At 46.8% G+C, this 24,696-nt stretch overlaps 1 protein-coding gene across 1 annotated transcript in view; it reads left to right on the forward strand.

Annotated features, from left to right (window-relative positions):
- LOC133767194 (laminin subunit alpha-3-like) overlaps positions 1–24,696 on the forward strand; it is a 70,395-nt gene that overhangs the window by 36,245 nt on the left and 9,454 nt on the right. Inside the window, exons 24-33 of the mRNA XM_062201478.1 lie at positions 1,219–1,338; positions 1,716–1,849; positions 6,785–6,902; positions 7,616–7,756; positions 9,226–9,365; positions 10,109–10,240; positions 11,405–11,558; positions 16,642–16,811; positions 20,630–20,813; positions 23,714–23,854. Coding sequence (XP_062057462.1) covers positions 1,219–1,338; positions 1,716–1,849; positions 6,785–6,902; positions 7,616–7,756; positions 9,226–9,365; positions 10,109–10,240; positions 11,405–11,558; positions 16,642–16,811; positions 20,630–20,813; positions 23,714–23,854 — 1,434 coding nt within the window. The remainder of the gene's footprint in view (positions 1–1,218; positions 1,339–1,715; positions 1,850–6,784; positions 6,903–7,615; positions 7,757–9,225; positions 9,366–10,108; positions 10,241–11,404; positions 11,559–16,641; positions 16,812–20,629; positions 20,814–23,713; positions 23,855–24,696) is intronic.

Consider the following 24,696-nt stretch of genomic DNA (forward strand, 5'->3'; position numbering starts at 1 on the left):
GGTCTCTGTGGAGCTTGAGGTTTTTCCAGACCTTCTACCTTCAGGGTAGGGACACAAGCGTGGCCCAACCCTCTTCTCTGGGTTTGGTCTGAACCCTTCAGGAGGTTCTAAGGCTACACCTGTTTTGATGGTTTGGGAAGGTCCCAAGCAGAGAGCTGACAGTCACGTAGCATCTCCAGGGCAAGAAGATTGATTTCACAAGGTCTTCTCTGTACAGGTTGGAGTACCCCTTACTCAAAATGCTTGGGACCAGGAATGTTTTGGATTTGGGGTTTTTTTTTGGGGGGGGGGTTTGAATATTTGCATATAAATAATGAGATATCTTGGAGATGTGACTCAGAAGTAAATATTAAATTTATTTACGTTTCATATAGACCTTATACACATCTCTTGTAAATAATTTTAGGCAATATCTTCATAATTTTGTGCATGAAACAAACTTGTGCACATTGAACCATCCAACTTGTGGTGTCACGTTGTCACACAAAAAATTGTGGATTTTGGAGCATTTCAGATTTGGGATTTTTGGATTATGGGTGTTGAACCTGAGCTACACTTTGGGGTCTTAAAGATGAAGACCCTGAAACACAACTTGTATCAGGAAAAACTTGCATAACACCATTACATAAGAAATGGCTCAGAGAGCTGCTGCTGTTAAGTGGGAGGGCTTGCTGCTCCCAGGGAGCTGTGTTACTCTGCCGCCTGTGTGAGGAGCCCTAACCTGACTCCCAAGGGCAAGATTCAGGATCCAAGGGTCAATTCTGTAGCCTAGTGGGTTAGGCCACCACCTGCAACACAAGCATTCCATATGGGTGCCATTTCGAGTCCGAGCTGATCCACTTCTGATCCAGTTCTCTGTAAATGGTCCTGGGAAAGCAGCAGAAGATGGCCCAAGTGCCTGGGCCCCTGCAACCATGTAAGAGACCCAGAAGAAGCTCCTGGCTCCAGGCTTCCACCTGGCCCAGCTCTGGCCATTGCAATCAATTGGAGAGTGAACCAGCAGATGGAAGATTCTCTCTCTCTCTCTCTCTCTCTCTCTCTATCTCTATCTCTATCTCCATCTCTATCTCTATCTCCTTTCTCTGTAACTCTGACTTTCAAGTAAATAAAAAAAAATAGAGGCGAGGCCGTGGAAGCCGAGAGCTCCTTGTGGCTTGGGAGGAAGCCGGGTCCAGTGCTCCAGCTGCCGCTGGTGACCTGCCTGTTTCCATGTTCCAGGACCGCTTCATCTCTCTCAACGTGGAGGACGGCAGTCTCAGGGTGCGGTACAAATTGAACTCGGGGCCACCCAAAGAAGAAGGCATTCGGGACACCATCAACAACGGGAGGGACCATTCGGTACATCCCTTGCATCTGTTTGCTGGAGTTGCTGAACATCCTTACTTCTTTGACACGCAGTCAGGACCCCAAAGAAGACAGCTCTAGAGCCAGATGCACGATAGTGATTACCCAAGGGACACATCCTTTGGCAATTCAAACATTCAGGCAGGAAATGTCTAAGATGCAAATGGTATATATGATGGATAGCCACTGCAAACATTTCTAGTACAATATTTTGGTATCAGATTCTTATCCAAAAGTGCTACTGCCCAGTCTTCCTGATATGGAGAGAAGTGAATCTGAATGGAGACAAATGAAATCTCATCACCCACAGTCCCTGGGAGTGGGACACTGTTGCTTCCATGGCTTGCTAATTCGTCTCTTGTTTCTTCCAGATTCAAATTGTCATTGGAAAAGCCCAAAAACTGACGTGGATAAATGTGAATTCTCAGAAAATTAAGATCGAAGGGGAAATATTTGATTTCAGCACATATTACCTGGGAGGTATTCCAATTGCAATCCGGGAGAGGTGAGACCACACATTCCATTTTGGTTTAAGTAGTTTGTCTTAGTAGTTGTTTGCTAATGATAAATCTGATCTACCTTGTTGAATCCTAGCCACCAATAAAACAAAAACCTTTCAGTATTAAGTTTAGTCAACAGAGTAAAACAGTTATAAATTCTGTATCATGAGTGTCACCTTTTGAAAGGGGGCATCTGGGGGGAACATGTGTAACCCTCATTGTCATTCTTTTTTAAATTTTGTTATGGTAGAAAGAGAGAGAAGAAATATTCACATCCACCGATTCACTCCCTAAATGCTCACAAGGACTGAAGCTGAAACCAGGAGCTGGGACCATAACCCATATCTCCCATGTGGGTGGCAGGAACCAAAGTACTTGAGCCATCACCACTGCCCCTCTGGGTCTGCACTGGCAGGAAGCTGGAGTTGGGAGCCAGAGCCAGGACTCTAGCCTGGCACTCCCTGGTGGGATGTGGGTGTCTTAGCCACTAGGCTGAATGTCCTCTCTATTCCCATTGTTGTTCATGAGTAGAGAAACCACAACAGATACAGCTGAGATGGCAATGCTGCCAACAAGTAAAATGGAGGCAGTGGCCCTGGGCCCTTCAAAGTAGTGCAGGAGCGTGCAGGCTCCCCTTGGGCTGAGAAGCGGCACTGGGCACTGGGCACTGGGCACTGAGCACTGGCAGGCAGCCTCCTGAAGAGGGCAAGAGCCAATGTGTCACCCGCAGGTGCACTACCTGCCCCGCGTGTGCTATCAAACACGGAATAGCTGCCTAACTGTTTCTTGGATGAATGAACCTAGGAGTGAATTAATGTCAAAAGCAGTGAAGCTTAATGTGAGTGAAGGAAAAAACGCCACCACTTGGAGAATGGTCTTAAAAGAAGCATTCACATTTTGTTTCTCCAAATAGGCTTTTAGACCTCTGATATAAATATGTGGGGGAAAAAAAGACGTCCTGGAAGGGTCAGCACAGCCTCATGAGGAAGCCGAAAGTACTCCCCAAAGGCTTGGTTATGCTTCCTTGTACGCGAGAGCTGAAGCAAGATAACTCATTTTCTGATTTACAAGTCAGTTGGAAGGAGTGCTAGATGGGATTTATAAAAGGTGTCAGGCAAAGCTGCTCTTCTTCTAGAATCCTTACCCGTGTGAGCCTGGGTCCTGCCTTGGCAAGGGGACACTAATCCTGTTTTAGAGTTGTCAGAGCTGCCCACTGAGACAGAGATGTCGGTGGGAAAGCCTGACTTTAATAAAACTTGGAGTGGATGTCATTACTCTCCAGACTCCTTGAGTCGGAAGGGACCTTACCCTTCGTGGTGGGTAACCCTGAATTTTACAAATGAAGACATTGACTGCCAAAGAGATGACATCAATATTAAATTCATAGTTGAGCCACAAATAGAATGTTATGAAATACACTAGTTGGAGGCATTTTGCACTTCCGTGTACATTTGAGAGTCGGTGCTTATCTGTTCATTGCGCAAGCATGTATGGAATGCCGAATGTTTTCCAGGCCACGTGGCAGGTGTAAGGAGACAGTGATGAACAGGGCAAGCCCAGAGACGAGAGAGTTCTTCCCATGGGGCCAATGTTCGGTGCCATGAGTTAAGCTGCGGCTCACAATGCCAGTAGCCCATACCTGAACACCAGTTCAAGTCCCAGCTGCCTTGCTTCTGATCCAGCTCCTTGCTAATGCACCTGGGAAAGCGACAGAAGATGACCCGAGTACTTGGGCCCCTACCACCACATGGGAGACCCAAATGAAGCTCCTGGCTCCTGGTTTTGGTCCGGCCCAGCCCTGGCCATTGTGACCATTTGGGGAGTGAACAGCAGATGGACGATTCTCTCTCGTGTTCTCACTCTCGCTTTCACTCTCACTCTCTCGCTCTGCCTTTCAAATAAAGAAAAAAGAGAGAGAGAGAGAGAGAGATCTATCCACAGCCCAGAGCCAGGCCCTGTAGGGGCAACCTACTGCTCTTTCAAAGAAGGGTTGTGTTCTGATCCTTCTAGGCAGTCAGGGTGGTCACGTGTGATGTGGAGCAGAGCTCCTCTCTCTCTCTCTCTGGTGTATCTTTTAGGGATGGAGACCCAGATCTCAGGGTGATTTAAGATGATAGTCAGAAATCCCAGCCTGTTGATCCCATCTGCTTCCCAGGAGAGCAGCAAGTCATCCCTGATCATAGCAGAATGGTTGACATGGACCAGGCCATTTTCCCTGAGGACCATACCCTGGTGGTACAGAAAATAAGAGCAACACATTAAAATGAAAATAATTCAAAAAAAAAAAAAAAGTCAGAGAGAGATCCAATGGACATCTGCTAAGTAGCCAACACGTTTGGGATTGCATTTTGCTTGTATTGCTCTCTGAGAGCTGCCTACAACAGCAGTGGAGCTGGCTAAAGTTTTGTGGACAGATTGGCCCAGAGTATGTACGCCAACTCTAACGTCAGAACCAGTTAATACTATGATCTGTGCCCCTGCATGGTCACAGCCCTCTAAAGTCAACACGGAAGTCAGGGACTTCAGATGAGCCAGGGTAACAAGCCCCATCCCCACCCCTCCTCTGGGACTAGCAGAAATACATCTTCCAGCTTCACCCCTCTGCTGCAGAGAACTGCTCTGTAGGAAGAAGTCCTGAAGCCAGCTCTGCCAGTGACCCACTGTGTGACCTTCGCAAGGACCCCAGCCCCTTGAGCCTCATTGTTACAGCGGTAATGTGGGCATGGTGGGCACTCATTCCTTAGGATGACTGTGAGGATTCAAGTGTGTACTGGAATGAGCAGTGCTTGGCTCATGGTAACTGCTCCATAAACATTACATGAGAAAATACCTCTCTCAAGAGGTTATTGGAAGGATGGAGTCACAGTGCCTTATCAAAACAGGTGCTACGTAGTCAATGCCTTTATCGCCCCTCCTCTTCCTTCTCTTCTGCCTTTAACCTTTACTCTATGGAGAGAGTGACGTCAGAGGATATTGTTGAAACAGCTCCACAAACACGTGTGAATAGACAAGCTCCAGGAGCTGACGTGGACCTGCCTTGCCTCCTGAGGCAAAAGGGCACCTTGATGAAGTCATTAAACCTGAGCTGCAATGTCAGTGAGAATTTGTTTCTTCCTTCCTTTTAATGAAAATTTAATTTTATGCATATGACACACAGCGTAATGGTTTATAATGAGTTGGATTAAAACGAATGCAGACACCTTTCTGTTTAGAAAAGTGAGCCTTGGAGATTTGTAATGAAATCAGCTTTGGGTTTCCTCAGCACATCATTTGTTTAAGAAACACAAATATTTATTTCCCTGGACTTTAGTCAGTTCATGTGTGGTAATGCTTTCTGTGAATTAAGTGCCAGACAGATCCAGAAGCCAAAGGGGAAATGCCAAGGTGCCATGTAGGAAGAGCTGCTTTAGAAACTGCTGCTGGGGCAGGTGTTGTGGCACCGTGGGTTAAATGGGCGGCTGGGATACCTGCACCCCCTGTTGGAATACCTGGGATTTGGTCCTGCCTCCAATTCCAGTCCGACTTGTTGCTAACGCATGTAGGAGGCAGCAGATGACGGCCCAGGTACTTGGGTCCCTGCCACCGACGTGGGAGACTCAGATTGAGTTCCAGGCCTCTGGCTTTGGCCTGGCCTGGCTTTGGCTCTTGTGGGCATTTTGGGAGTGAACCAGCTGATGGAAAATCTCTCTGTCCTTGCACTCTTACTGCCTTTCAAATTAATTAATTAATAAGTAACTGTTTAAAAATTTTCCAGTATTTTAATCAACAATATCATGAGGATAGTCACTGATCTTCACCTCGCACTGAGTCCCTCTTTGTGTATCAGGCACCGTTTGGATACATTACACATACTAGCTTTTTTTTTTTTAATATTGATGATTCCTAAAAATTTATTTGAGAAGCCAAGTAAGACAGAAAGAGTTCTTCCACCTTCTGGTTCACTCCCCAATTGGTCACAGTGACTGGGGGTGGGCCAGACCAAAGCCAAGAGTCCTGAGTTCCATCCAGGTCTCCCACAGAGGAGCAGGGACCCAAGCACTTGGATTATCTTCTGCTTCCCAGGTGCATTAGCAGGGAGCTGGATCAGAAGCAGAACAGCCAGGACATGAAATGGTGTCATATGGTTTGCAGGTTTCACAGACAGAAGCTTGGGCTGGTGTGCCACAATGCCAGCCCCCCATATCCAGCTTTTTAAAACTCATGTCTAAGTTATGAAGCAGATTCACATATTCCTGTTATGCAGCTGAAAAAACAGAGATGTTAACCAGCTTGCTCCAGAGCCAACAGCTCTGAGAAACACCTGGGTGTTCACGTTCATGTGCCACAGCCTGTTCTCAGCCCTTGCTCTGTCACTTGCCTATCCTTGCCCAGGTCCACAGTTAGGGACACAGCATAGGCACCCAAACTGTGCTTTCCATCATTTGAGCTTAGCATTGGTTAAATCAGGCTACATTTCCCATAATGGAACAGAGCCAAAAGATAACCCTTCGTGTCTTCAGCATTTGCAGTGGCTCACTTAAGAGGGAACAGAAAAAAGACGAGAAAGTTTTCTAGAGAGTTCTTGGTTCTTACAATTTTTGTTAATGATTTAATGCATACTTAGATAACATGTATTAACTTACTAACATGCTGCCCATGTGATTCTGTGGGCAGGGCGGGCAGTTGTAGGTATCATGCATCTTCTATATCTGCTTTTGGAGACTCTGGCCATCCTTCTGTCAACTTTGTTGTCTGCATTTCTTCAGCTGGGAGTGCTAACTGACCCGGAAAGGAAGTCGGTTTTCCCAGCATCCTAAGACAGCATTACAGGAACTCCATGGGAACAGACAGCCTGAAATACGTTCTTGCTTATAGGGAGAAGCACTAGAGAGCACAGCACTCTCTATTCTCAGGGGAGCCTGATACGATCCCTTCTCTTCCTTGTTTCCATTCCTAATCAGATTAAACATTTCTACACCTGCTTTCCGAGGCTGCATGAAAAATCTGAAGAAAACCAGTGGTGTGATTCGGTTGAATGACTCCGTGGGAGTAACCAAAAAGTGCTCAGAAGACTGGAAGGTAAGACAAGGGTCAGAACCTTGAGGTTCATCAAAGCACCCAGACTCAGGAACACACCAGCTTACGACTGTTCCTGGCAGCACACCACGTTACGGTGAATAAGCTCATGTTCACTGCCCATGTACCTGCAAAGTACAGCATGGTCTCAAGTTCACCGATTACACTTGAGGGAGAGAAGCAGGCATTGTGGTGGCAACTTGATATGCCTGCATTCCATATCGGAGTGCCTAAGATCTAGTCCCACCTCTACTTCCAATGCAGCTCGCTGCTTAAGCCCCTAGAAGGCAGCAAAATGTTTGCTCAAGTACTTGAGTCCCTGCCACCACACTGCAGGCCCAGGTTGAATTCCTCATTTCTCCTGGCTTCAGCCTGGCGCAGCTCTGGGTGTTATATGCATGTGGAGAATCAGCCACTGGCTACAAGATTCTTTCTCTCTTTGTCTCTTCCTCTCTGTCTCTCTGCCTTTCAAAAAGATAAATAAAGAGATCTTTTAAAAATAATAAATTTGTGGGAAAGGAGGAAGCCCAATTGTACAACACAGAACCTTACAGATGATTGTTAACTTCTCATGTAGAAGAGCAAACTGTTTCTTGCCGAGACTTCGTGAATCACGGTGATCAGTTTGGGTGAGGTGATGCAGGCAGGATAAGATACTGTCCTTCAGCCATGAAATGTTTGCAGTACCAGTAATTAATACCACGTTTGCCTTACAGCTCGTGCGATCGGCCTCATTCTCCAAAGGAGGACATTTGAGTTTCTCTAATTTGGACCTCCCGTGGCCCAACCACTACCAGGCCTCATTTGGGTTTCAAACGTTTCAACCCAGTGGGATATTAGTGAACCATCAGACACGGGTATGCGATAGTGCATCAACATTGAATGAGTCTTAAGCCTGTCTCCAGGGTTGATGTCAAAAACAGCAGAGGCCTTTGGAAGGTAGAGGGGAGTCTTGCTCACTTGGCTCTAGAGATCTTTGCAAAACTAGCCCTGAGAAAGCAGATGCTAACACTTAGACCGTGGGGGTGGCTTTTCCACCAAAGCAGGATGTTTTCACTTAGCTCTTTCGACAGCCAGCGCTTGTTTCCTCTGCCACACGTAACGACACTTAGTACAGGGCACACAATATGATCAAAAGCAGGTGGGAAATTCGGTTTAGCAAAAGATTAGATCAACCCTGGACAATGGAGGAATCCCAGAAACCTCCTAAGACCTTTGCCTTCCATCTCTAGTGAGTTAGCCAAGAAATACTTATAAATTGGCAGCCTTTGATCCAGTCATAATGAATAATGCAAACTATAAAAAATCAACACAAAATACAAACAGCAGTGGTTATAGTCATATATAGTAAAATTGTTTTAGACTGGGGCCGGTGCTTTGGTATAGCAGGTAAAGCCACCACCAGCAATGCCAGCATCCTGTATGGGCACTGGTTCAAGTCCTGGCTCTTCTACTTCCAACCCAGCTCTCTGCTATGGTCTGGAAAAGCAGTAGAAGTCCTTGGGCCCCTGCACCCATGTGGGAGACCTGGAGGAAGCTCCTGGCTTCAGATCAGTACAGCTTCAGCTATTGCAGCCATTTGGGAGAGTGAACCAGCAGATGGAAAACTTCCCTCTCTCTGCCTCTGCCTTTCAAACAAATAAATCTTTTTAAAAAATTGTTTTAGACTGAAAACTCACCAAGAATTACTTCTTGTTGAAAACTGCAGAAATTTTATCTGGTAGAAAAAATATGAACAAAATTGAAATTACCACTGCTGAAATTATACATTATTTTCATTAATAATTGGCATAGTCAAATCATCTTGACAAAATTTAGATCTGCAATTTAACATGGTAAATTGGATTTCCTAGAAATAATGACTAGAAAATAAAAAAGACACATAAGGACTGAAAAGAAGAAATGATTGTTATAATTGTATATATGAAAAAATTGACAAGTCAACTATGCTATAAAATTTATTCAGAAAAAAATCCTGATGGAAATAACTTCAGCAAGATTAAAGTAAAAATAGAAAATTTTAGAAGTGATTTAACTGGTTTGTGTAATCGCTTGAGAAATTAAATTGCCTTAATGAATGTAGGTCCAGGAAAATTATTTTGACAGATTCATTGGTGATGAAATAACTTACATAAGATTTTTTATATTCTTAAAGATGGAGTCAAAATATTCAAACAGTAATCTTCACATCAAAATAACAAAGTCAAAACATTTGGATGGAAACATCCTGTTTTATATGTAGTTTGATCGTAAATACAATATTGATACAGTCATCATCTGTAAATGCAAACTGATTCTTGATGCGTGTACTCTGTGACAATTTCAGACAAGTAGCCTACAGGTCACTCTGGAAGACGGTCACATTGAAGTGAGCACCAAGGATAGTGGGAGCCCGATTTTTAGATCTCCACAGACGTACATGGATGGCCAACTGCACTACGTGTCTGTAATAAGTGACAGCTCTGGGTGAGTGCCATGGTACTTCTACTGGGGCTCTATTTAGTTCAACAGAATTTTCTTGATGTCTTTTTGCAAAATATTTTCCTTGACCTCTTGGCCTTATTTCTTGTTCGATATCAATTTCCTCATTAAAAAATCAATCAACAGTTGGATGAATAAATAATTCACAATGTATTCAAAATGAAATACTATTTGGCAATGATAAAGAAAGATCTAGAACTACATTTAATGACATAAATGAAATTTACAAGCATACTTTGGAACAAATCAAAAGAGCTCATTCTCTATGATCCCCTATGACTTCATTTATTTATTATATGATTTCACTTATTTATAAGTTTAAAGACAGGCAGAATTCATCTGTGCTATCTGACTCGAGGATAGTGGTTATCCTTGGACAGGGATGGAGGCTGGAGAGTGAAGGGGATCACAAGGTTGGGTTCCCAATGTGCTGATCCATTCTGTTTCCTTATTTGGGTAGTAGTTGTATTGGTGTATTGATGTTGCCAAAAAAAATCATTGAGTTGAACGCTTTTGACATATTCCCATTCTGTATATATATAATAATTTAATAAGATGATATATACAAATAGAAATACATGAAGCTTTTTAATGCTCTTTTAAAACAAGCGTAATTTAACTGTATATTTTCTGTAATAGATATAGAGGCGAAGACAGTAGGTTGACCTCATAGCAAGAGTCTTCTTTCCAGCAGTTCTCAACTTTGTTTTTCTCTCCTCCCCTTTCAGCCTGCGGCTTCTCATTGATGATCAGCCTCTGAGAAGTAGCCAAAAGCTACAAGGCTTTTCAAATTCCCAACAATCTCTGCGCCTGGGCGGGAGTTATTTTGAGGGTTGTATCAGCAATGTTTTTGTCCAGAGGTGAGTGATATTTTCTCTGTGGGTAACTGATGAGAACAACCTGCCCACACTGACAGCATCTCATGGGTCTGGTTGCCGGAGTCAGATTTGTCAGTGTGTGCTGCACACGGCTCTCATACTGCAAATCTTTGAAATGCCACCTGCTTTGGCAATATACACACAAATAAAAATCAACCAACTAAAGAGTCCCAGGCCCTGTGTCCATTTGGAAGAGTGTTTTGGCATAACCATGGAAAATAATTGAACTTTCAGATTATGGCCATGGAAAATAATCACTCTGACACTTTATTTTAATCAATATTGCAAAGTAAGATCTAGTCAGCTCTCCGCTGGTTGCAAGGCCAAGGAATTGCCTGGATCAATGTAGTGCTAGAGACCAATAGCAGTGTTGAATGTGCCTTTTAGTAGACAGAAGAGAGCTGGGTTCTTCCACGCATGCAAGCCTTTCAATGTTTTCTTTGGATACAAAATAATTGGTTTTAGATAAGAGACAAAGTTCTTTCCAGGAAAGAGAGAGGGCCTGGTTCTGGGTATCAAACTCAGGCTTGGACTTGCAGGCTGCTGTGATGGTGCTGTCAACACTCCCAGCCATGGAGACGCTGACCTCCCTGTCCAGGATGAGGCTCAGAGTTCTCACTGTCCTCCTGGCTTTGAAACGTTGTCCTTGACCCCCTAGCTCAGTGTTTGAAGCAGGAAGTATAAGCAGTGGAGAAGACAAGGAGGTATTAGCACCACCTTCCTGCCCTTATGAGGCTCAGACAACGGCCATGAGAAAAAGCAGATTTTCCCATGAGACTTTGCTACCTGATCTCTATCGGCTCTCCCTTCCATCAACTCCCTTCTGCTGTATCCTGATGTCAACCATCATCCCATCTCACCCCGTCCCATGTTCCCCTCTGTGTGTATTTGACTTGCATGTCATATATGATGATACCCATTCCAAAGAAAGAGCTATAGTATTCTCAACCTCCGAGATCCTGCCAAGTCAATAAAACATCTCAATCCCTTCTCAGTCTTCCAGATGGGATGTAGAGGTAGGAAATGAAGGTTTTCCTGGGAGCCAGGACAGTAAGAGGTACATTTTCGAAAGGAGCTCTCTACTCGTGGGTCTTCCTTTAATGTGGTGGACGTTAGCAACAGCCTCCCTTTCCATCCTTGTTTCAGATTATCACAGAGCCCGGAAGTCCTAGATCTGGCCAGCAGATCTACCAAGCGAGATGTGGCCCTGGGAGGCTGCAGTTTAAACGAACCACCTTTCCTAATGTTGCTTAAAGGTCCTACAAGGTTTAACAAGACCAAGGCTTTCAGTATCAACCGGGTAAGTGTCATGACCCTACCCTGGCTTCTTCTCTCCAGAGGTTTCTCCTATGGTATTCTGTGAGATTCTCTGTGGGATCCTATGGGATTTTCCTATGGAGATGGTAGGGGAGGAGGAGAAAAATCATCTATTCCCATGCTGGTCTGTGTCTGCATGAAGTGGCATTGATGGGCCATCAACAGTTGAATTGCCTCAAAATGCTTTTCTTTGTAGCTGTTATTTTGTATCTTGATGAAAATTTGAAAATGTGGTTTTTTGCAGTCACAGAACACATAGTACCTTGACTGAGGCTTCCTAACTCTGTAGCTGATGTCTTACTCTTTTGACACTGCTGCTATGATTTTTGTCTAAGGCCCATGCCTCCTTTCCTGCCCTTAGATGTTGCCTCTGCACTAATGTAGCTCCTATGACAAAACCAATACATGGTTCCAGGCCCTGTGGAATCCAGTGCAGCCTACACCCTGAATGCACATTAGAAACACCTAGGGAGCTCTACAATCCCAATGCTCGGCACACGTGGCTTCCTTTTGGAGCAGGCCCAGGCTTCAGTAGTTTATAAAGTTCCCCAGATGGTTCTAAAATGTACAACCAAGACTAAAAGGAAATGCAACTCCTTGTGTGAAAGAGTGGATGCTTTGTAATAAATTGAACACAGGATTAGGACTTAAGGAATTCCTTACTCTGTGTGAGGTCACCATGAGTAAGATTAATGGATAACCTTGAACAGCCCTGATCTGCCATGCATTGCACTAAGCCCTCCAAGTGGATCTTCTTGCTACGTTCTTAAATAACCTTAAGAGGTAAGTACTATACTAGCCACAGCTTATAGAAAAAGAAAGCTGGGGTGTGGAATCGTAAGCAACTTGCCCAAGCTCCCACAGGTGCAAGGTGGGGCTGGAATTCCAACCCAGGAGCCTATGCTCTGTTAAGAGCAATGCATGAAAAATGTTCAGCACTCTTCTCATGTCTTGGTACCCACATGCTGCTCGGCTACTGATAGTTTCCTGCTGCATAATGATTTGGGGACTCGTGAACAGATAAGGCATAATAAGAAATGTTTTCTGCTGCTAAGAAGATCTGTATTTCATAAATCCCAAAGGGTTGCCAGTTTACTGTTATGAAAAGAACATCATTAGAATTGCCTCCCTCAGAAATAAAGTTATTCAAAAGAACTTCAAAAACTTCATGGGAAAGTAGATCTAAAAGATAAGCTTATTTTGGTACAAATTGATATATGAGCATAGTTTTTTCATAGGCTGGAAGTTATTGAGAGATGAAATATGCACAATGATGGTGGAACTAGAGAGAAGGAGATGGGTCCAAAAGCTATTTAGAAGATAGACTATATATTGGAGCCAGCATTGTGGTACAGTGAGTTAAGCAGCCGCCTGGATGCAAGCATCCCTTATGAGTGCCTATTGGAGTCCCAGCTGCTCCATTTCCAATCTAGCTCCTACTGATGTGCCTGGGAAAGCAACAAAGAAAGGACCAAGTGTTTAGGCCCCTACACTCACATGGGAGACCTGGAGGAAGCTCCTGGCTCCTGGCTTTGATCTGATTCAGTCCTGGCCCTTTGGGGCATTTGGGAAGTGAACCACAGAAAGGAAGCTTTCTCTCTCTCTTTGTCTCTCCTTGTCCCTCTGTAACTGTGCCTTTCAAATAAATAAAAACAAATCTTAAAAAAAAAAGAAGATAGAATATCTAGGACTCGAGAAAAATGATTGAGTTTGGGAGACAAAGAAAAGGCAGGAGTTAAAAATATTCTGAGGCATTCATCTAGGGTTGTTGGGTGGATGGAAATGCTATTGACATTTCCAAGGAGTTAGGAGAAGGACACATATTTGGAGGCAAAGAGAAGGAATGGAGCTTGTGGCCTAATGAGTGACAGGTGCCTGCAGGAGATCCAGGTGGAGTATGTTCATGGGAGACTGTTGGGGTCTCTGAGTGGGTCTTGACAATAGGGTGGAACCAGGACTATTGCTATGGGAGATGTCAGTGCATTCATTATTTAATTTCCCCTGTTCACTGACATCCCCAGAGTAGATAGAGCAGCAGCCCAGGGCAGAGAGAATGCAACAGAACTGTGGCTAAGTATTAGATTTGGAGGTCAGACTTCCTGGGCTTGCATCAGGTTGTAGGAGAATGATTATTTAACCTCTCTGTAGCTGTTTGCTCCAGTGTCAATGAAGATGAATAATGGTAATATTTTGTGCCATTGTGGTGAGGTGAATGGGGTCATAAACACCAAACACTTAGAAAAGTGCCACACACACAGGAAGTGTGCAATGAATGTCAGTTGTTACTACTGTGCACACTAATGAGAACCCAAACAAGGGCCATGATTGCCACAGAAGTGGTGCAGCAGGAATTTTCCTGCCACACAAATCCAAGGGTTCTTCTTGAGGAGGCGACCCCAGAGCTGGATCTGTGGGGAGTGTGGGTGGAATTTAGATGAGTGAATATTGTTGCTGCATGAGCAGAAGCCCGAAGCCCAGAGGCAGGAAGTGGGTAGAGCTCACAGGTACTTGGTGTGCATTCTCTCTGATTCTCTGAATCCTATCTCTTTCAGTTCTCACCACACCCCTCTGAGAGCAGAATCAAATGCCAGCTATACAGGTCAGAAATTGCATCTCAAAGAAGCATAACAGTATCTTGCTCGAGACTAGCCTGTCAGTAAATAGTACAGCCAGAATTCAGACTTTGGGCTGTAGACTCCCGAAGGAGGTACTCTTTGAGGCACACCGGGTAGCATGCACAGACTTGGAAATCTTGATGGGCAGTACACAATCTGGTGGGGAAATGAGTTGCGGGGAGGAGGGAGGACTTGATGTCACACACTGGAGCCTGTGCCCTGCGTAGTTTGTCCATTTCCCTGTGTCAATGTAATTGAGTGTTTCAGCCCTTTAAGAGATTACAGATTATTACACTGGCAACGTCTGTGGGAATGCTTGGTGTAGGCAAGTTGTGGAGACAAGAAGTCAACCTGGCAAGCTCCTGCAAGAGTCCAGGCAAGACGGGGCTGACTTGGAAGGCAGAGACACCAGAAATGAAAAGAAAGGAATCAAAACAAAATATGTCACAGGGAGAAACAGGAGGACTTGGAACTAAATGTATAAAGGAGGCAAGGGAGGTGGGTGTCCGTGGCCAAGATGCCAAGCCTGAGTGCCTTGAAGATTGATGGCGCCATTGAGAATCAAGGGAGACCCGGTGGCAAAGGGTCCCTAAGTAACTGTTGATCTGGATGCTACTGCTGGCAAATAGTGAAGACTGTTTCAGACCCCCTAGGGTAAGTCCCAGTCAGGAAGTCCCAGGCTGGGTTCTATTCTCACTGGGATCATGTTTGGTTCTGATTTTAGGCAGTTCACTTACATTGATAGGTATGATTAACCATCTCCATTCAGCAATGAATCAACATAGTCTGTTTCTTTTCTAATTTTTACTTTAAAGAGAGACAGAGAGCGCTCCAACTTGCTGGTTCATACCCCCCCCCCCAAAAAATGCCCACATTGGCCCCCTACTGGAGCTGGGAGCCCAATCCGTGTCTCCCATGTGGGTGGCAGGAACCCAACGACTTGAGCCATCATTGCTGGCTCCCAGGGTCTGCATTAGCAGGAATCTGGGGCCAGAAGCCAGAGCCAGGATTTGAACTCAGGCAATGTGAAATGCAGGCATCTTAACTGTTGTCTTAAGGAATGGGCCACATGCCTGTCCTGTCCGTATGTTTTACATATGGCTATCCAGTTTCACCCTGAGTACTGTATCCAGGAATCTGGTTGCAGGGGAAATCTGATCTGAAGGGATCTGTATTGGCACGCCTTTAGCTGCTGGTTCCAGAAAACTCACTGTAAAATGACTTAAACAATTACAATAATGTCACGTAATGAGCACTGCAGTGGTTGGTGGGGCTTGGGGCCTGACTCTGCTTCTCCAGTTCTCTTTTCCTCATCCCTCATGGTTCCTGGAGGCATCCTCACTGGACAGTGTCCAGCACAAGAAGTACTGATTCTCCCTGGCTTTTCTCTACTAGTACAGAAACTTTTATCGGAAACCCCGCCTCTCCCCAACTTCTCTCAAGGTTCATTGGCTGGGAGGAAGTCACATGTTCATCCATAAACCAATTCCTAGCAAGATAAATCCTTACCTTTTGCTTTGACTAATGGAAATTCCCTACTGAACCCCAAGTCCCTGGGATCGACATGGACCATTCATAATCTGGGCTGTGAACCAAGGAAAGAGGGGAAGAGCTGGGGGATTTGTTTCTCCAATAATTCTTCTAGTCACCTTGGTATTTATTATGGTGTTTTTTCTGCATTAAAGCTCAATCTTGTTCAAAGGCTCAAGGCATTGTGCACCATAGGACAGACTTCTGTGTATGCCTCCACTGTGATGCAAATGGGGATGGAGTATGGCCCCTCTCCTACTGTCTCCTTTCCCCTACCTTTCACCTGCCCTGCTGCAGAAGACCAACTTAATGGTCACAGGGCAGGTGGCAGGGTTGCAGCTCTGTGTCTCACTGGCTGGCCTCCATGCCACTGGCCAAATGCCAGCTCTCTCAAGGGACTTGTTGGTTCTTGCAATGCTCCATGGTGGTGGTGGTGATGGTGGTGGTGGTGGGAGTTGCTGGATATATACAATTATTCAGTGCTTGTCTAGGACAGAAATAGCCTGTACCTGATCAAAGCAGAGAGGGGGAGAAAATGGGGATTCAGACCCTCTTAAACTTTATTTCCCCAAGAGAATGACCCCTTCTTCCATCCAGGCCTGTTTTAAACCTTCCCAGAGGCAATCCCCAGCCCACCCCTTTCAAATCAAAGCCCCAGTAGAACATTAACGGGTTGGAAAGGGTTATGGAGCTGAGACTGAGCTGTGACTCCCCCTCCTGTCTCCTCCATGCCAGAGGTAACCTGCAGGAAAGGCTCTCAGTGGGAATTCCCCACCCTGGGAACCTCTGGCCAGATCTTCTGTTTCTCCACTGAACTCATCCCTGAGGATCAAGAGTCCAAATGGAGGGAGACACATGACTAGAAACATTCTCACTGTCCCTCTGAGAATTAGCTGCCTGACTTTTTGTTCTTCCATGCAGCCGATGCGGGACACACCAGTGGCCTCCCTGAAGAGCATGGAGGTGTGGCAAGATGGCAAGTCCTGCCCGCCACTTCCCAGGGCCCAGGACAGTCATGGAGCCTTCCGGTTTGGGGACAGTCCCACCAGCCACTTACTCTTCAAGCTTCCCCAGGAATTACTGAAACCCAGGTATTTTAAAATTTCTCACCCCAGTGCCAACTCAGAAACTGCAGTTTGACCGCAGGGAAGTGTTGCCAGCATGATGTCATGCACCTGGCATTGCCATGAACAGAAGTGCCAGCCTGCACGGGACAGGGAGCGTGATTGCCTGCCAGGTGCTCTCCTCCACAGCTGGGCTGCCAATGTGACAGTGCATGGCTCAGACTGAAACCACTCAGCTCAGGCTTCAAATCAGCAGTGTTCTAAAAATAAGGCTGTTGTTTTCTTCCAAAGCTGCTATTTATTTCTATGGAAAATCACCTTTCTTCTCTTGCATTCTGTAGAAGAAAATTATCCTTTTAGGTAGACCTGGTGCCAGATAGATCATGTTTAGAGAATGCAGTTAGACTTTTTATGCTAATAAGTTGCAACCCTGTGGAGGGGGAGGGGATGAGCAGTTGTATCAGTGATGTCAGAAGAAAGTAGCAAAACCAGGTTTGTCAAGTTCAGGTGATGTGAAGGAGATGTAAATTGAGAGGTGGCAGCCATTCCTTCAACACTTCCCTACAGAGGCAGATGTCCCAGAAATCAAGAAGACCTGGCTGTAGCTCCTAGTTTCAGACTACATGGACTCACTGGGAAAGTCTGGGCCAGGCGGGGATTACTCCACGCAGAGATGACCCCTGGGAAGAATCCAGTATTGACCCAAGTGGCCCAGCTCCGATACACTTGCCGTGCCCAGTCCTTGGCTGGCAGCATTGCCCCTGTAGATCCATAGATGCGACACTGGGAATTGCTTGTCTACTGTGTCCCCAGCATCAGGTTCTTTAAAAGGAAACAACTTCCCTACGCCTAGGCTCTCTCTCCCTGCCCAGGTCCCTTGTTTTAACAAAACAAAACATCTCTCTGGACCTCAATTTTCTCATCGGTCAAATGCAGTTGATGATGTTTTCCCTGCAGGGGGGGAGGTAAGAGCTGGTAAGGAGCCTGCTTCTGGGAAGCCCACTCCAAAAACCATGAACGTGACTCACAGGCAGAGATGTCAAAGCCGGAAGTGAGGAATGCCGGCTTCTACAGGAGACTCCCTGCTGGAGGCTCCAGGGCTCTGATCGCCCACACACAAAGCCCCTGGATCCCTCATTTCCCTCAGCTGTGCGAGTGGGAGACTCAGGCAGGGAGTGGGGATTGTCCCCTGTTACTTCCCAGTAGGGAGGCCCTGTTCCCATCCTAGCTCTCCTGGTCAAGCTGGCCTTCACAACAATCTCTTTTTGAAAGAAATGGCAGTTGCCAAGGCTGTCCCTACTGATCTGTCCCCAGCCTCCCCTCCCCCCCCCCCCCCCCCCCGCATCTTCTCTCCCAGCACATTCATTGTGATTAGTACTCTGTCTTCTGAGGATGCTGTAACCCTATGCCTTCTTGTGCAACGCTGCATCACACATCACACATGAAAACAGTAGCATTTCCAAAGGCAACATGAAAACATGGCCCATCATTAATAAATGTAATTGCGAAATTACCGTCATCTCAGTGTAGCCATCAGATTGTATTTTCAGGAAGTTTCGAGTCTTGGGTTTACTATTGTTCTCCTTCTGATTTATATTCTAGAGATGTTTTGATTCTCCTTGGTAACTGGCACCATTGTTTTTTAACTCTTTGGTGTATGCATAAAAACGCTAATGAGGCCTCTGCCTTTCCCTCCCTGTCCCGAGCAATGAAGAGTCAATTGTGCAGCCTCATGCGCTGGAGTTTGAATCCACTGCTGCCTTTTTTGGTGTTCCGCAGTTAGTCTTTTCTGAAGGAAATTGCTTTAGGAAACAGTTCTGGAAAGCAAATGTCAAGTCTGATCATTGAGCTCACATATGTAAAGTGCTTCACATTCTGTAGTGCCTGCTAATCTCCTCCCTAAACTGGCTAACCCTCATTCCCCAAGCCTCCGCACCAACACAGGCACACCGAGAGAAACATTGAGCAGTGTTACCATCTGGTTGGTTGAATTTAACAAATATAGATTTCTTTTTCACTTTGAAGCACACTGCCCTCCAGGAAACTTATCTGAAGAATAAATGTGCAGCTCAGTCTCACAATATGAAGAAGCAAAGAGTATTAGAAGCAAACAGCATTAACACTGCAATTTTTTTCTTCCGCTGTGAGGGGATGCCTCCAGATTTTCCACGGACCACGCTGTGCATTTCAGGAACTGTTTATTGAGTTCCTACCGTGGAGCTGGCACTGGGCAAACCTGTACAGCTATGAGCAGTATAAATCCAGTCCTTGCCTTCTCTCTGGGGTGTACCTGGATGTTACCCATGGGGAACAGGTGATGACAGCTGATTGATACGTGGGTCTCCCACTACCTTGTCATGGTGCACTTTTGGGAGCCCCTCCCAGTGCATCCCTGTGCCACAGACAACTCAAGGAATGAGTTACTGCACTTCTAGCATGGTGCCCAGAGCACACTGGTTCTGTTTTTATTGGATGGAAGGAAGGAAAGAAGGAAGGGAGTTTTCATAGAAATTAAAGCTTGCTGAGCCAAAAGTGCATATGATGTGTAACTATGATACAACGTATAGTAACGTTTATTATCTGCTTTTTCTGCACGATATAGGCCCCATTCCTCTTCCATCACAGGTGGGTGTTAGGGCCTAAGGAAGGTAGACGTAGGTGAGACAAGATGTGTCGTTCCTTCCGTGCCCTGTGTTAAATATGACAGGACTTCAGAAAGTCCATGGACAAATGGAATGGAAAGATGCCTGCCTGATGCTTAAATCACACCACCGTATTCACATTGTCCCCTACTCCTCCTACAACCTCCCTCTCCCTGAGTTTGCACATATTGGAATGCATGGTCACTGGGCTCAAAGAGTGCAGGCTACCACGTGACCTAAGCCGGTCACAGAGATGAAGACTGTAGGACTCCATTTGTAGGTGGATGAGGGCCGGAAGGTAGGGAGAAAGTAGAAGAGTGGGTCCAGAGGCTGGGCGGGGCAGTAGGCAGCTGCTGCTGAGTGGGTAGGGGTCCGGCCTTCAAGATGATTCGTTCTGGGGGTGATCACACAACGGCATGAATGCACTTCCCGCAGAGCTGTGCACTTCAGAGGGGCTCAGCTGTTGTTTTAGTCCATTTTGTGTTGCTATAAAAAAATACCTGAGTAACTCACAGTGATTGATTTGGCACATGATTCTGGTGGTGGGAAGGTCCAAAGGACATCTTGTTGGCCTCTGGAAAGGGCCCCTTCACTGGCTCACAACGTGGCAGAGAAAGAGCAAGGGAGCAAGCCACGTGCAAAGGGGCCAAGCATGTGGAGCAGCCCTGCTCTCTTGAGGGCTGGTGCTGCCCTGACTGCCTTACTCCCTTCCAAGGCCAGGGAGGGGCCTGTGACCCAGTCACCTTGCACTAGGCCCCACCTCTTACAGATCCAGCACCTCAACCACCACCACACTGGGGGCCAAGCTTCTAGCACGTGAGCCTTGGTGAGGGCCCACCCTCAGACCCCATCCACACCCTAGCAACGGTGAATTTTATATTTAATGGATTTGACCTTAATTTTTTTTTAATGTGGAATTTTGTAAAAGCCCAGGCATGTCCCTGCTTGCGTGTGCTGGGACATAACACCATAGCTAAGCTGGCCACAGAAGTTCTGCACTAGTTCTCAATGCAGTAAGGAGAGCATACAGCAAAACTGTTAGCAGGTGGCGTCCAGTGCCTCTCAAAGGTTCCCAGAGACGTGAGTCAGTTAATCGGTGTATCGGTTTGACAAATGGGGTTTCCGGTGTTGGCGCCTCCCCCGTGTCCCGGCTGTAGGATGCGCCATTTCACTTCATGGCCTGCCACCCACTTTACCCCGCAGGTCACAGTTCTCCATGGATGTGCAGACGACAGCTTCCGGAGGGCTGGTGTTCTTCGCAGGCTCTAGGAATTCTTTCCTGGCTCTTTACCTCTCAAAAGGACGGCTGGTCTTTGCCCTGGGGACACAAGGGAAAAAACTGCGGCTCAAGAGCAAAGAGAAATGCAACGACGGCCAGTGGCACACGGTGAGTGCCGGGGCCCAGGTCACGGGGTGAGAGGCCAGCAGGAAGAGCCCTGGCAGCCTTCCCAGGCACGCAGGCATGCGCGCTGGGAGAGCTCGTGTGGTTGGAGACGCTGAGGGACCCACATCTCAGCACAGGGGGCTGGAACCCCAGCCGTGCAGGGACGGCATCCTGACTGCCCCGTGGGCTTCACTCCCTGCGTCTTTGATCCCCACAACCCCCCTGGGCTGCCTCACTCCCCTTGCCCACTCCCACCCCCGCTTCTTAGACCGTTTCTCTCTGGGGACCAATTTCCCCGGGCTCTAGACTTGGAATGCCTTCCTCCTGGCTCAAGACCCACATGCCCAGCACCCCAGCTCTCACATGGGCACTTCCTAGATTTAAAGAAACACAAGGGGTCCGGCACCATGGCGCACTTGGTTAATCCTCCGCCTGCAGCTCTGGCATCCCATATGGGCGCCGGTTCTAGTCCTGCTTGCTCCTCTTCCAGTCCAGCTCTCTGCTGTGGCCCGGGAGGGCAGTGAAGGATGGCCCAAGTGCTTGGGCCCCTGCACCCACATGGGAGACCCGGAGAAAGCACCTGGTTCCTGGCTTCGAATCAGAGTAGCTCTGGCCATTTGGGGAGTTGCGGCCACTTGGGGAGTGAACCAGCAGAAGGAAGACCTTTCTCTCTGTCTCTCTCTCTCTCTCTCTCTCACTGTCTGTAACTCTACCTGTCAAATAAATAAATAAAATCTTAAAAAAAAGAAAAGAAAGAAACACAAGGTAAGGCCAAACAAACTTTTTTTTAAACCTGAGATGCACAAAGAAAAACAGAGAGCTTCCATCTGCTGGGTCTCTCCCCAAATGCCCACAATGGCCAGGGCTGGAACCAAGAGCTGGGAACACAATCCAGGTCTCCCGCACGGGTGGCAGGAAGCCAAGCACTTGACCCATCACGGCTGCCTCCCCCGGTCAGCGCTGGCAGGAAGTTGGAATCAGGAGCAGCGCTGGGAAGTGGACCCAGACTCTCTGCTACAGGACTCGGGTGTCCTAAGCAGCATCTTCACCACTCGGCTAAATGCCTGCTCTGTTTTCCTTTTTCCTGAAGAAAGGAACTAGAACTCAGAAAACTTAAGTGGCTTGACGAGTTGCATTCACTTAGTCATTCAGCAAATATTCCGTGAGCGGCTACCCCAGAGAATATAAGCAAAGCCTCCCCAGTGTAACATCAGATACCAATGAGTGCTTTGAGAAAACGCGAGGGCAAGATGAGGAAATGGCGAAGCAGGGAGACTGTAGATACCGTAGTCGGGGTGGGGGGCTCCAACAGGAGCTGGCTTCCTGTGAAGGGGAGGGAAGCTGTTCCAGGCACAGGGAATAGCAGATACGGAGCCCCTGAGGTGGGAATTAGCTGAGTGAGCAGAACATGGAGGGAGCAGAAATGGGATTAGAGAGAAAAGGGCCCAGGTCGTTCAAGCTTTGGAGGCCCAGCTAAGGACTTGGGATTTTATTCCAGGTGTCCCTGCAGCTTTTAAAGGGTCTTAAACTCTAACATGAATGGATTTGGGTTTTTTTAACCTGTCTTTAGCTGCGAAGACTGCACCAGGGTTAAAGTAGAAGTGGGAAGAGCAGAGGGAAGCTCCCTGCTTTGTGGAGAGAAAGAGAGGAGCCCCGGTCGCATCTCAGAGCTTGGGGCCGGCAGCAGGGCTGGTAGTTGGGAGCTTACTGAGGTGGGGTAGATGGAGAGGAGGTGGAAGTGGCTGGGGAGAGAGCAGTTTTGAGCTGGGGACAACAGGAGATCTGGGAGCACCTTCCCATCCAGGGCCACCAGACATTGCAACCTGTGTGCCAGCAGACAGTGGCGGCCCAGGGCCTCTTCGCTCTGGACATACGTGCTGGGGAGTCACCAGTGAATGGTTTCACCAGGGAGTAGCCCTGACAGGGCAGGAACCATCTAGATCCCAGGGATCCTAACTTGCAGCAAGGAGTGTAAGCCACTTACTCCTCCTGTTAGGAAAGAAGCAGCCATTGTGCACTCTCTTGTGTGTCCTGCTCTGAGGGGATTTCAGAAAGTTCCTGGAGGCACAGATGTGTTGTCTGCAGGGTAAGGTGCTGATTAAGATGCCCACATTCCCCACTGGATTGCCTGGGTTCCGTGCTCGGCTCCGGCTGCTCACTGCCTGCTGGTGAGAACCATGGGAGGCAGGAGGTGATTAATCAAGTACTGAGTCCCTGACACCCACGTGGGAGACTTGGATTGAGTTCCTGGATCCTGGCTTTGGCCTGGCTCAACCCCAGCTGTTGCCAGCTTCTGGGGAACTCTGTGTCTGTGTCTCTGTCCTTCCCTCTCTTTCCCTCTTCCTCTCAAATAAATGAACTTTTTTTAAGTTCATGGGAAATGGAATGAAAAGATAAGTTTATTTGGGTGCAAAAAATTTTGAAATCCATGCAAATGATGAATCTTCAAAAAGTTTGTGGAAAATACATACTGTAAAAAAAAAAAAAAACTATGCATGGATTTCAAACATATTTGTGCACCAAAATAAACTTACCTTTTTGTTCTGTTTTCCCAAGAACTTTTAGAAGTCCACTCATCTGACTCCCCCTCCTCTCAGCTCTGCACCCACCACTGTGCTCCTCCCCCCTTTCTTGCCAAATGTTTGCTTACTTAGGTGCCATTGATTGTTTATGTTTTGCATAAATTTCCAGATCAATGGCATTTTTGTATTAGTTCATTCTTGAGCTCCCTTTTGAGCTCAGCTTGTTCAGTAGCTAACTTAATCTCACAAAGTGCCAGTGATGATAGCAGGAGAAAAAGGGGCAGAAAAATATTTTTCAAAAATGTTCCTGAAACCACACACCAAATGCAGCCGCAGTTGTCAAAGGTGAAAATCAGATCCACTTATTTTCTTCCTTTGCAGGTGGTGTTTGGGCAAGATGGAAGTAAGGGACGCTTGGTTGTGGATGGCCTGAAGGCACGGGAAGGAAGACTGCCTGGAAATTCCACTGTCAGTGTCAGAGCCTTGGTTTACATGGGAGCATCTTCATCCGGAAAACCCAAGGTGAGAGGTCACCCTTCAGAGCCCAAGATAAAAATAACTCACCTTATACTGTAACCATTACAGTTATGTGAGCTCTCTGAGAACCTCAAAATATTTTGGATGCTTTTTAAAATACCTAATTACTGTTCATGTTCACAAACCCCAGAAGAAGGCACCCAGACCACATTCCCAAGCCTGTGTTTGCAAGGTGCAGCTTGAGATACAAACCCTGCTGGAGTGATACAGGGCTTCTCCCTGGCTTCCTTCACTTCTGTTTTTTAAGTTGATTTTATTTATTTGAAAGGCAGAGAGACAGAGGCTAACATTGTTCCTTGACCTACTCAGAAAGCTCGAAAGAGACTTGAACAAGGAAGAACTTCATAACTGTATACACGCCAGGGTCTGAAAGAATAAAATTATCTGAAGAAACACACTTGGGAACACTGGGCCAAGGGAAAGGCATGTCAAGTTCAGGGACTCTGATGGAGCTACAGCCAGGATGAGCTCTGGGACTGCCCTCCCCCTCTGCCTCCCCTCCCTCCCTGCCAGGGCTCTATCCGCACCTGGATTACCTGGGTGACCTCAGGCATCTGTCTTTCTCCTCCCAGATAGGCCTTCTCCTCCCACAAAGAGAATGGTCCGGTCACCGGCCCAGGTGTAGGAACTGTCCTCTGCCTGAGTTGATTTTTGCCCCTTTCCAGCAGAGATGGAGACCATTCTGATGTGACATTTGCTGGCTGTGGGGGAGGGGAGGGCACAGACTCAACTGGGCCTGGAAAGGGACAGAAAGTAGACCTTGTCCCCTATCCCATAATCTAGGTGTTCAGCCCCTCCACAGGGCTCAGCATGGCCCGCTGGAGTTT

Source organism: Lepus europaeus, chromosome 9, assembly GCF_033115175.1.
Source record: "Lepus europaeus isolate LE1 chromosome 9, mLepTim1.pri, whole genome shotgun sequence".
Taxonomy (NCBI): Eukaryota; Metazoa; Chordata; class Mammalia; order Lagomorpha; family Leporidae; genus Lepus; species Lepus europaeus.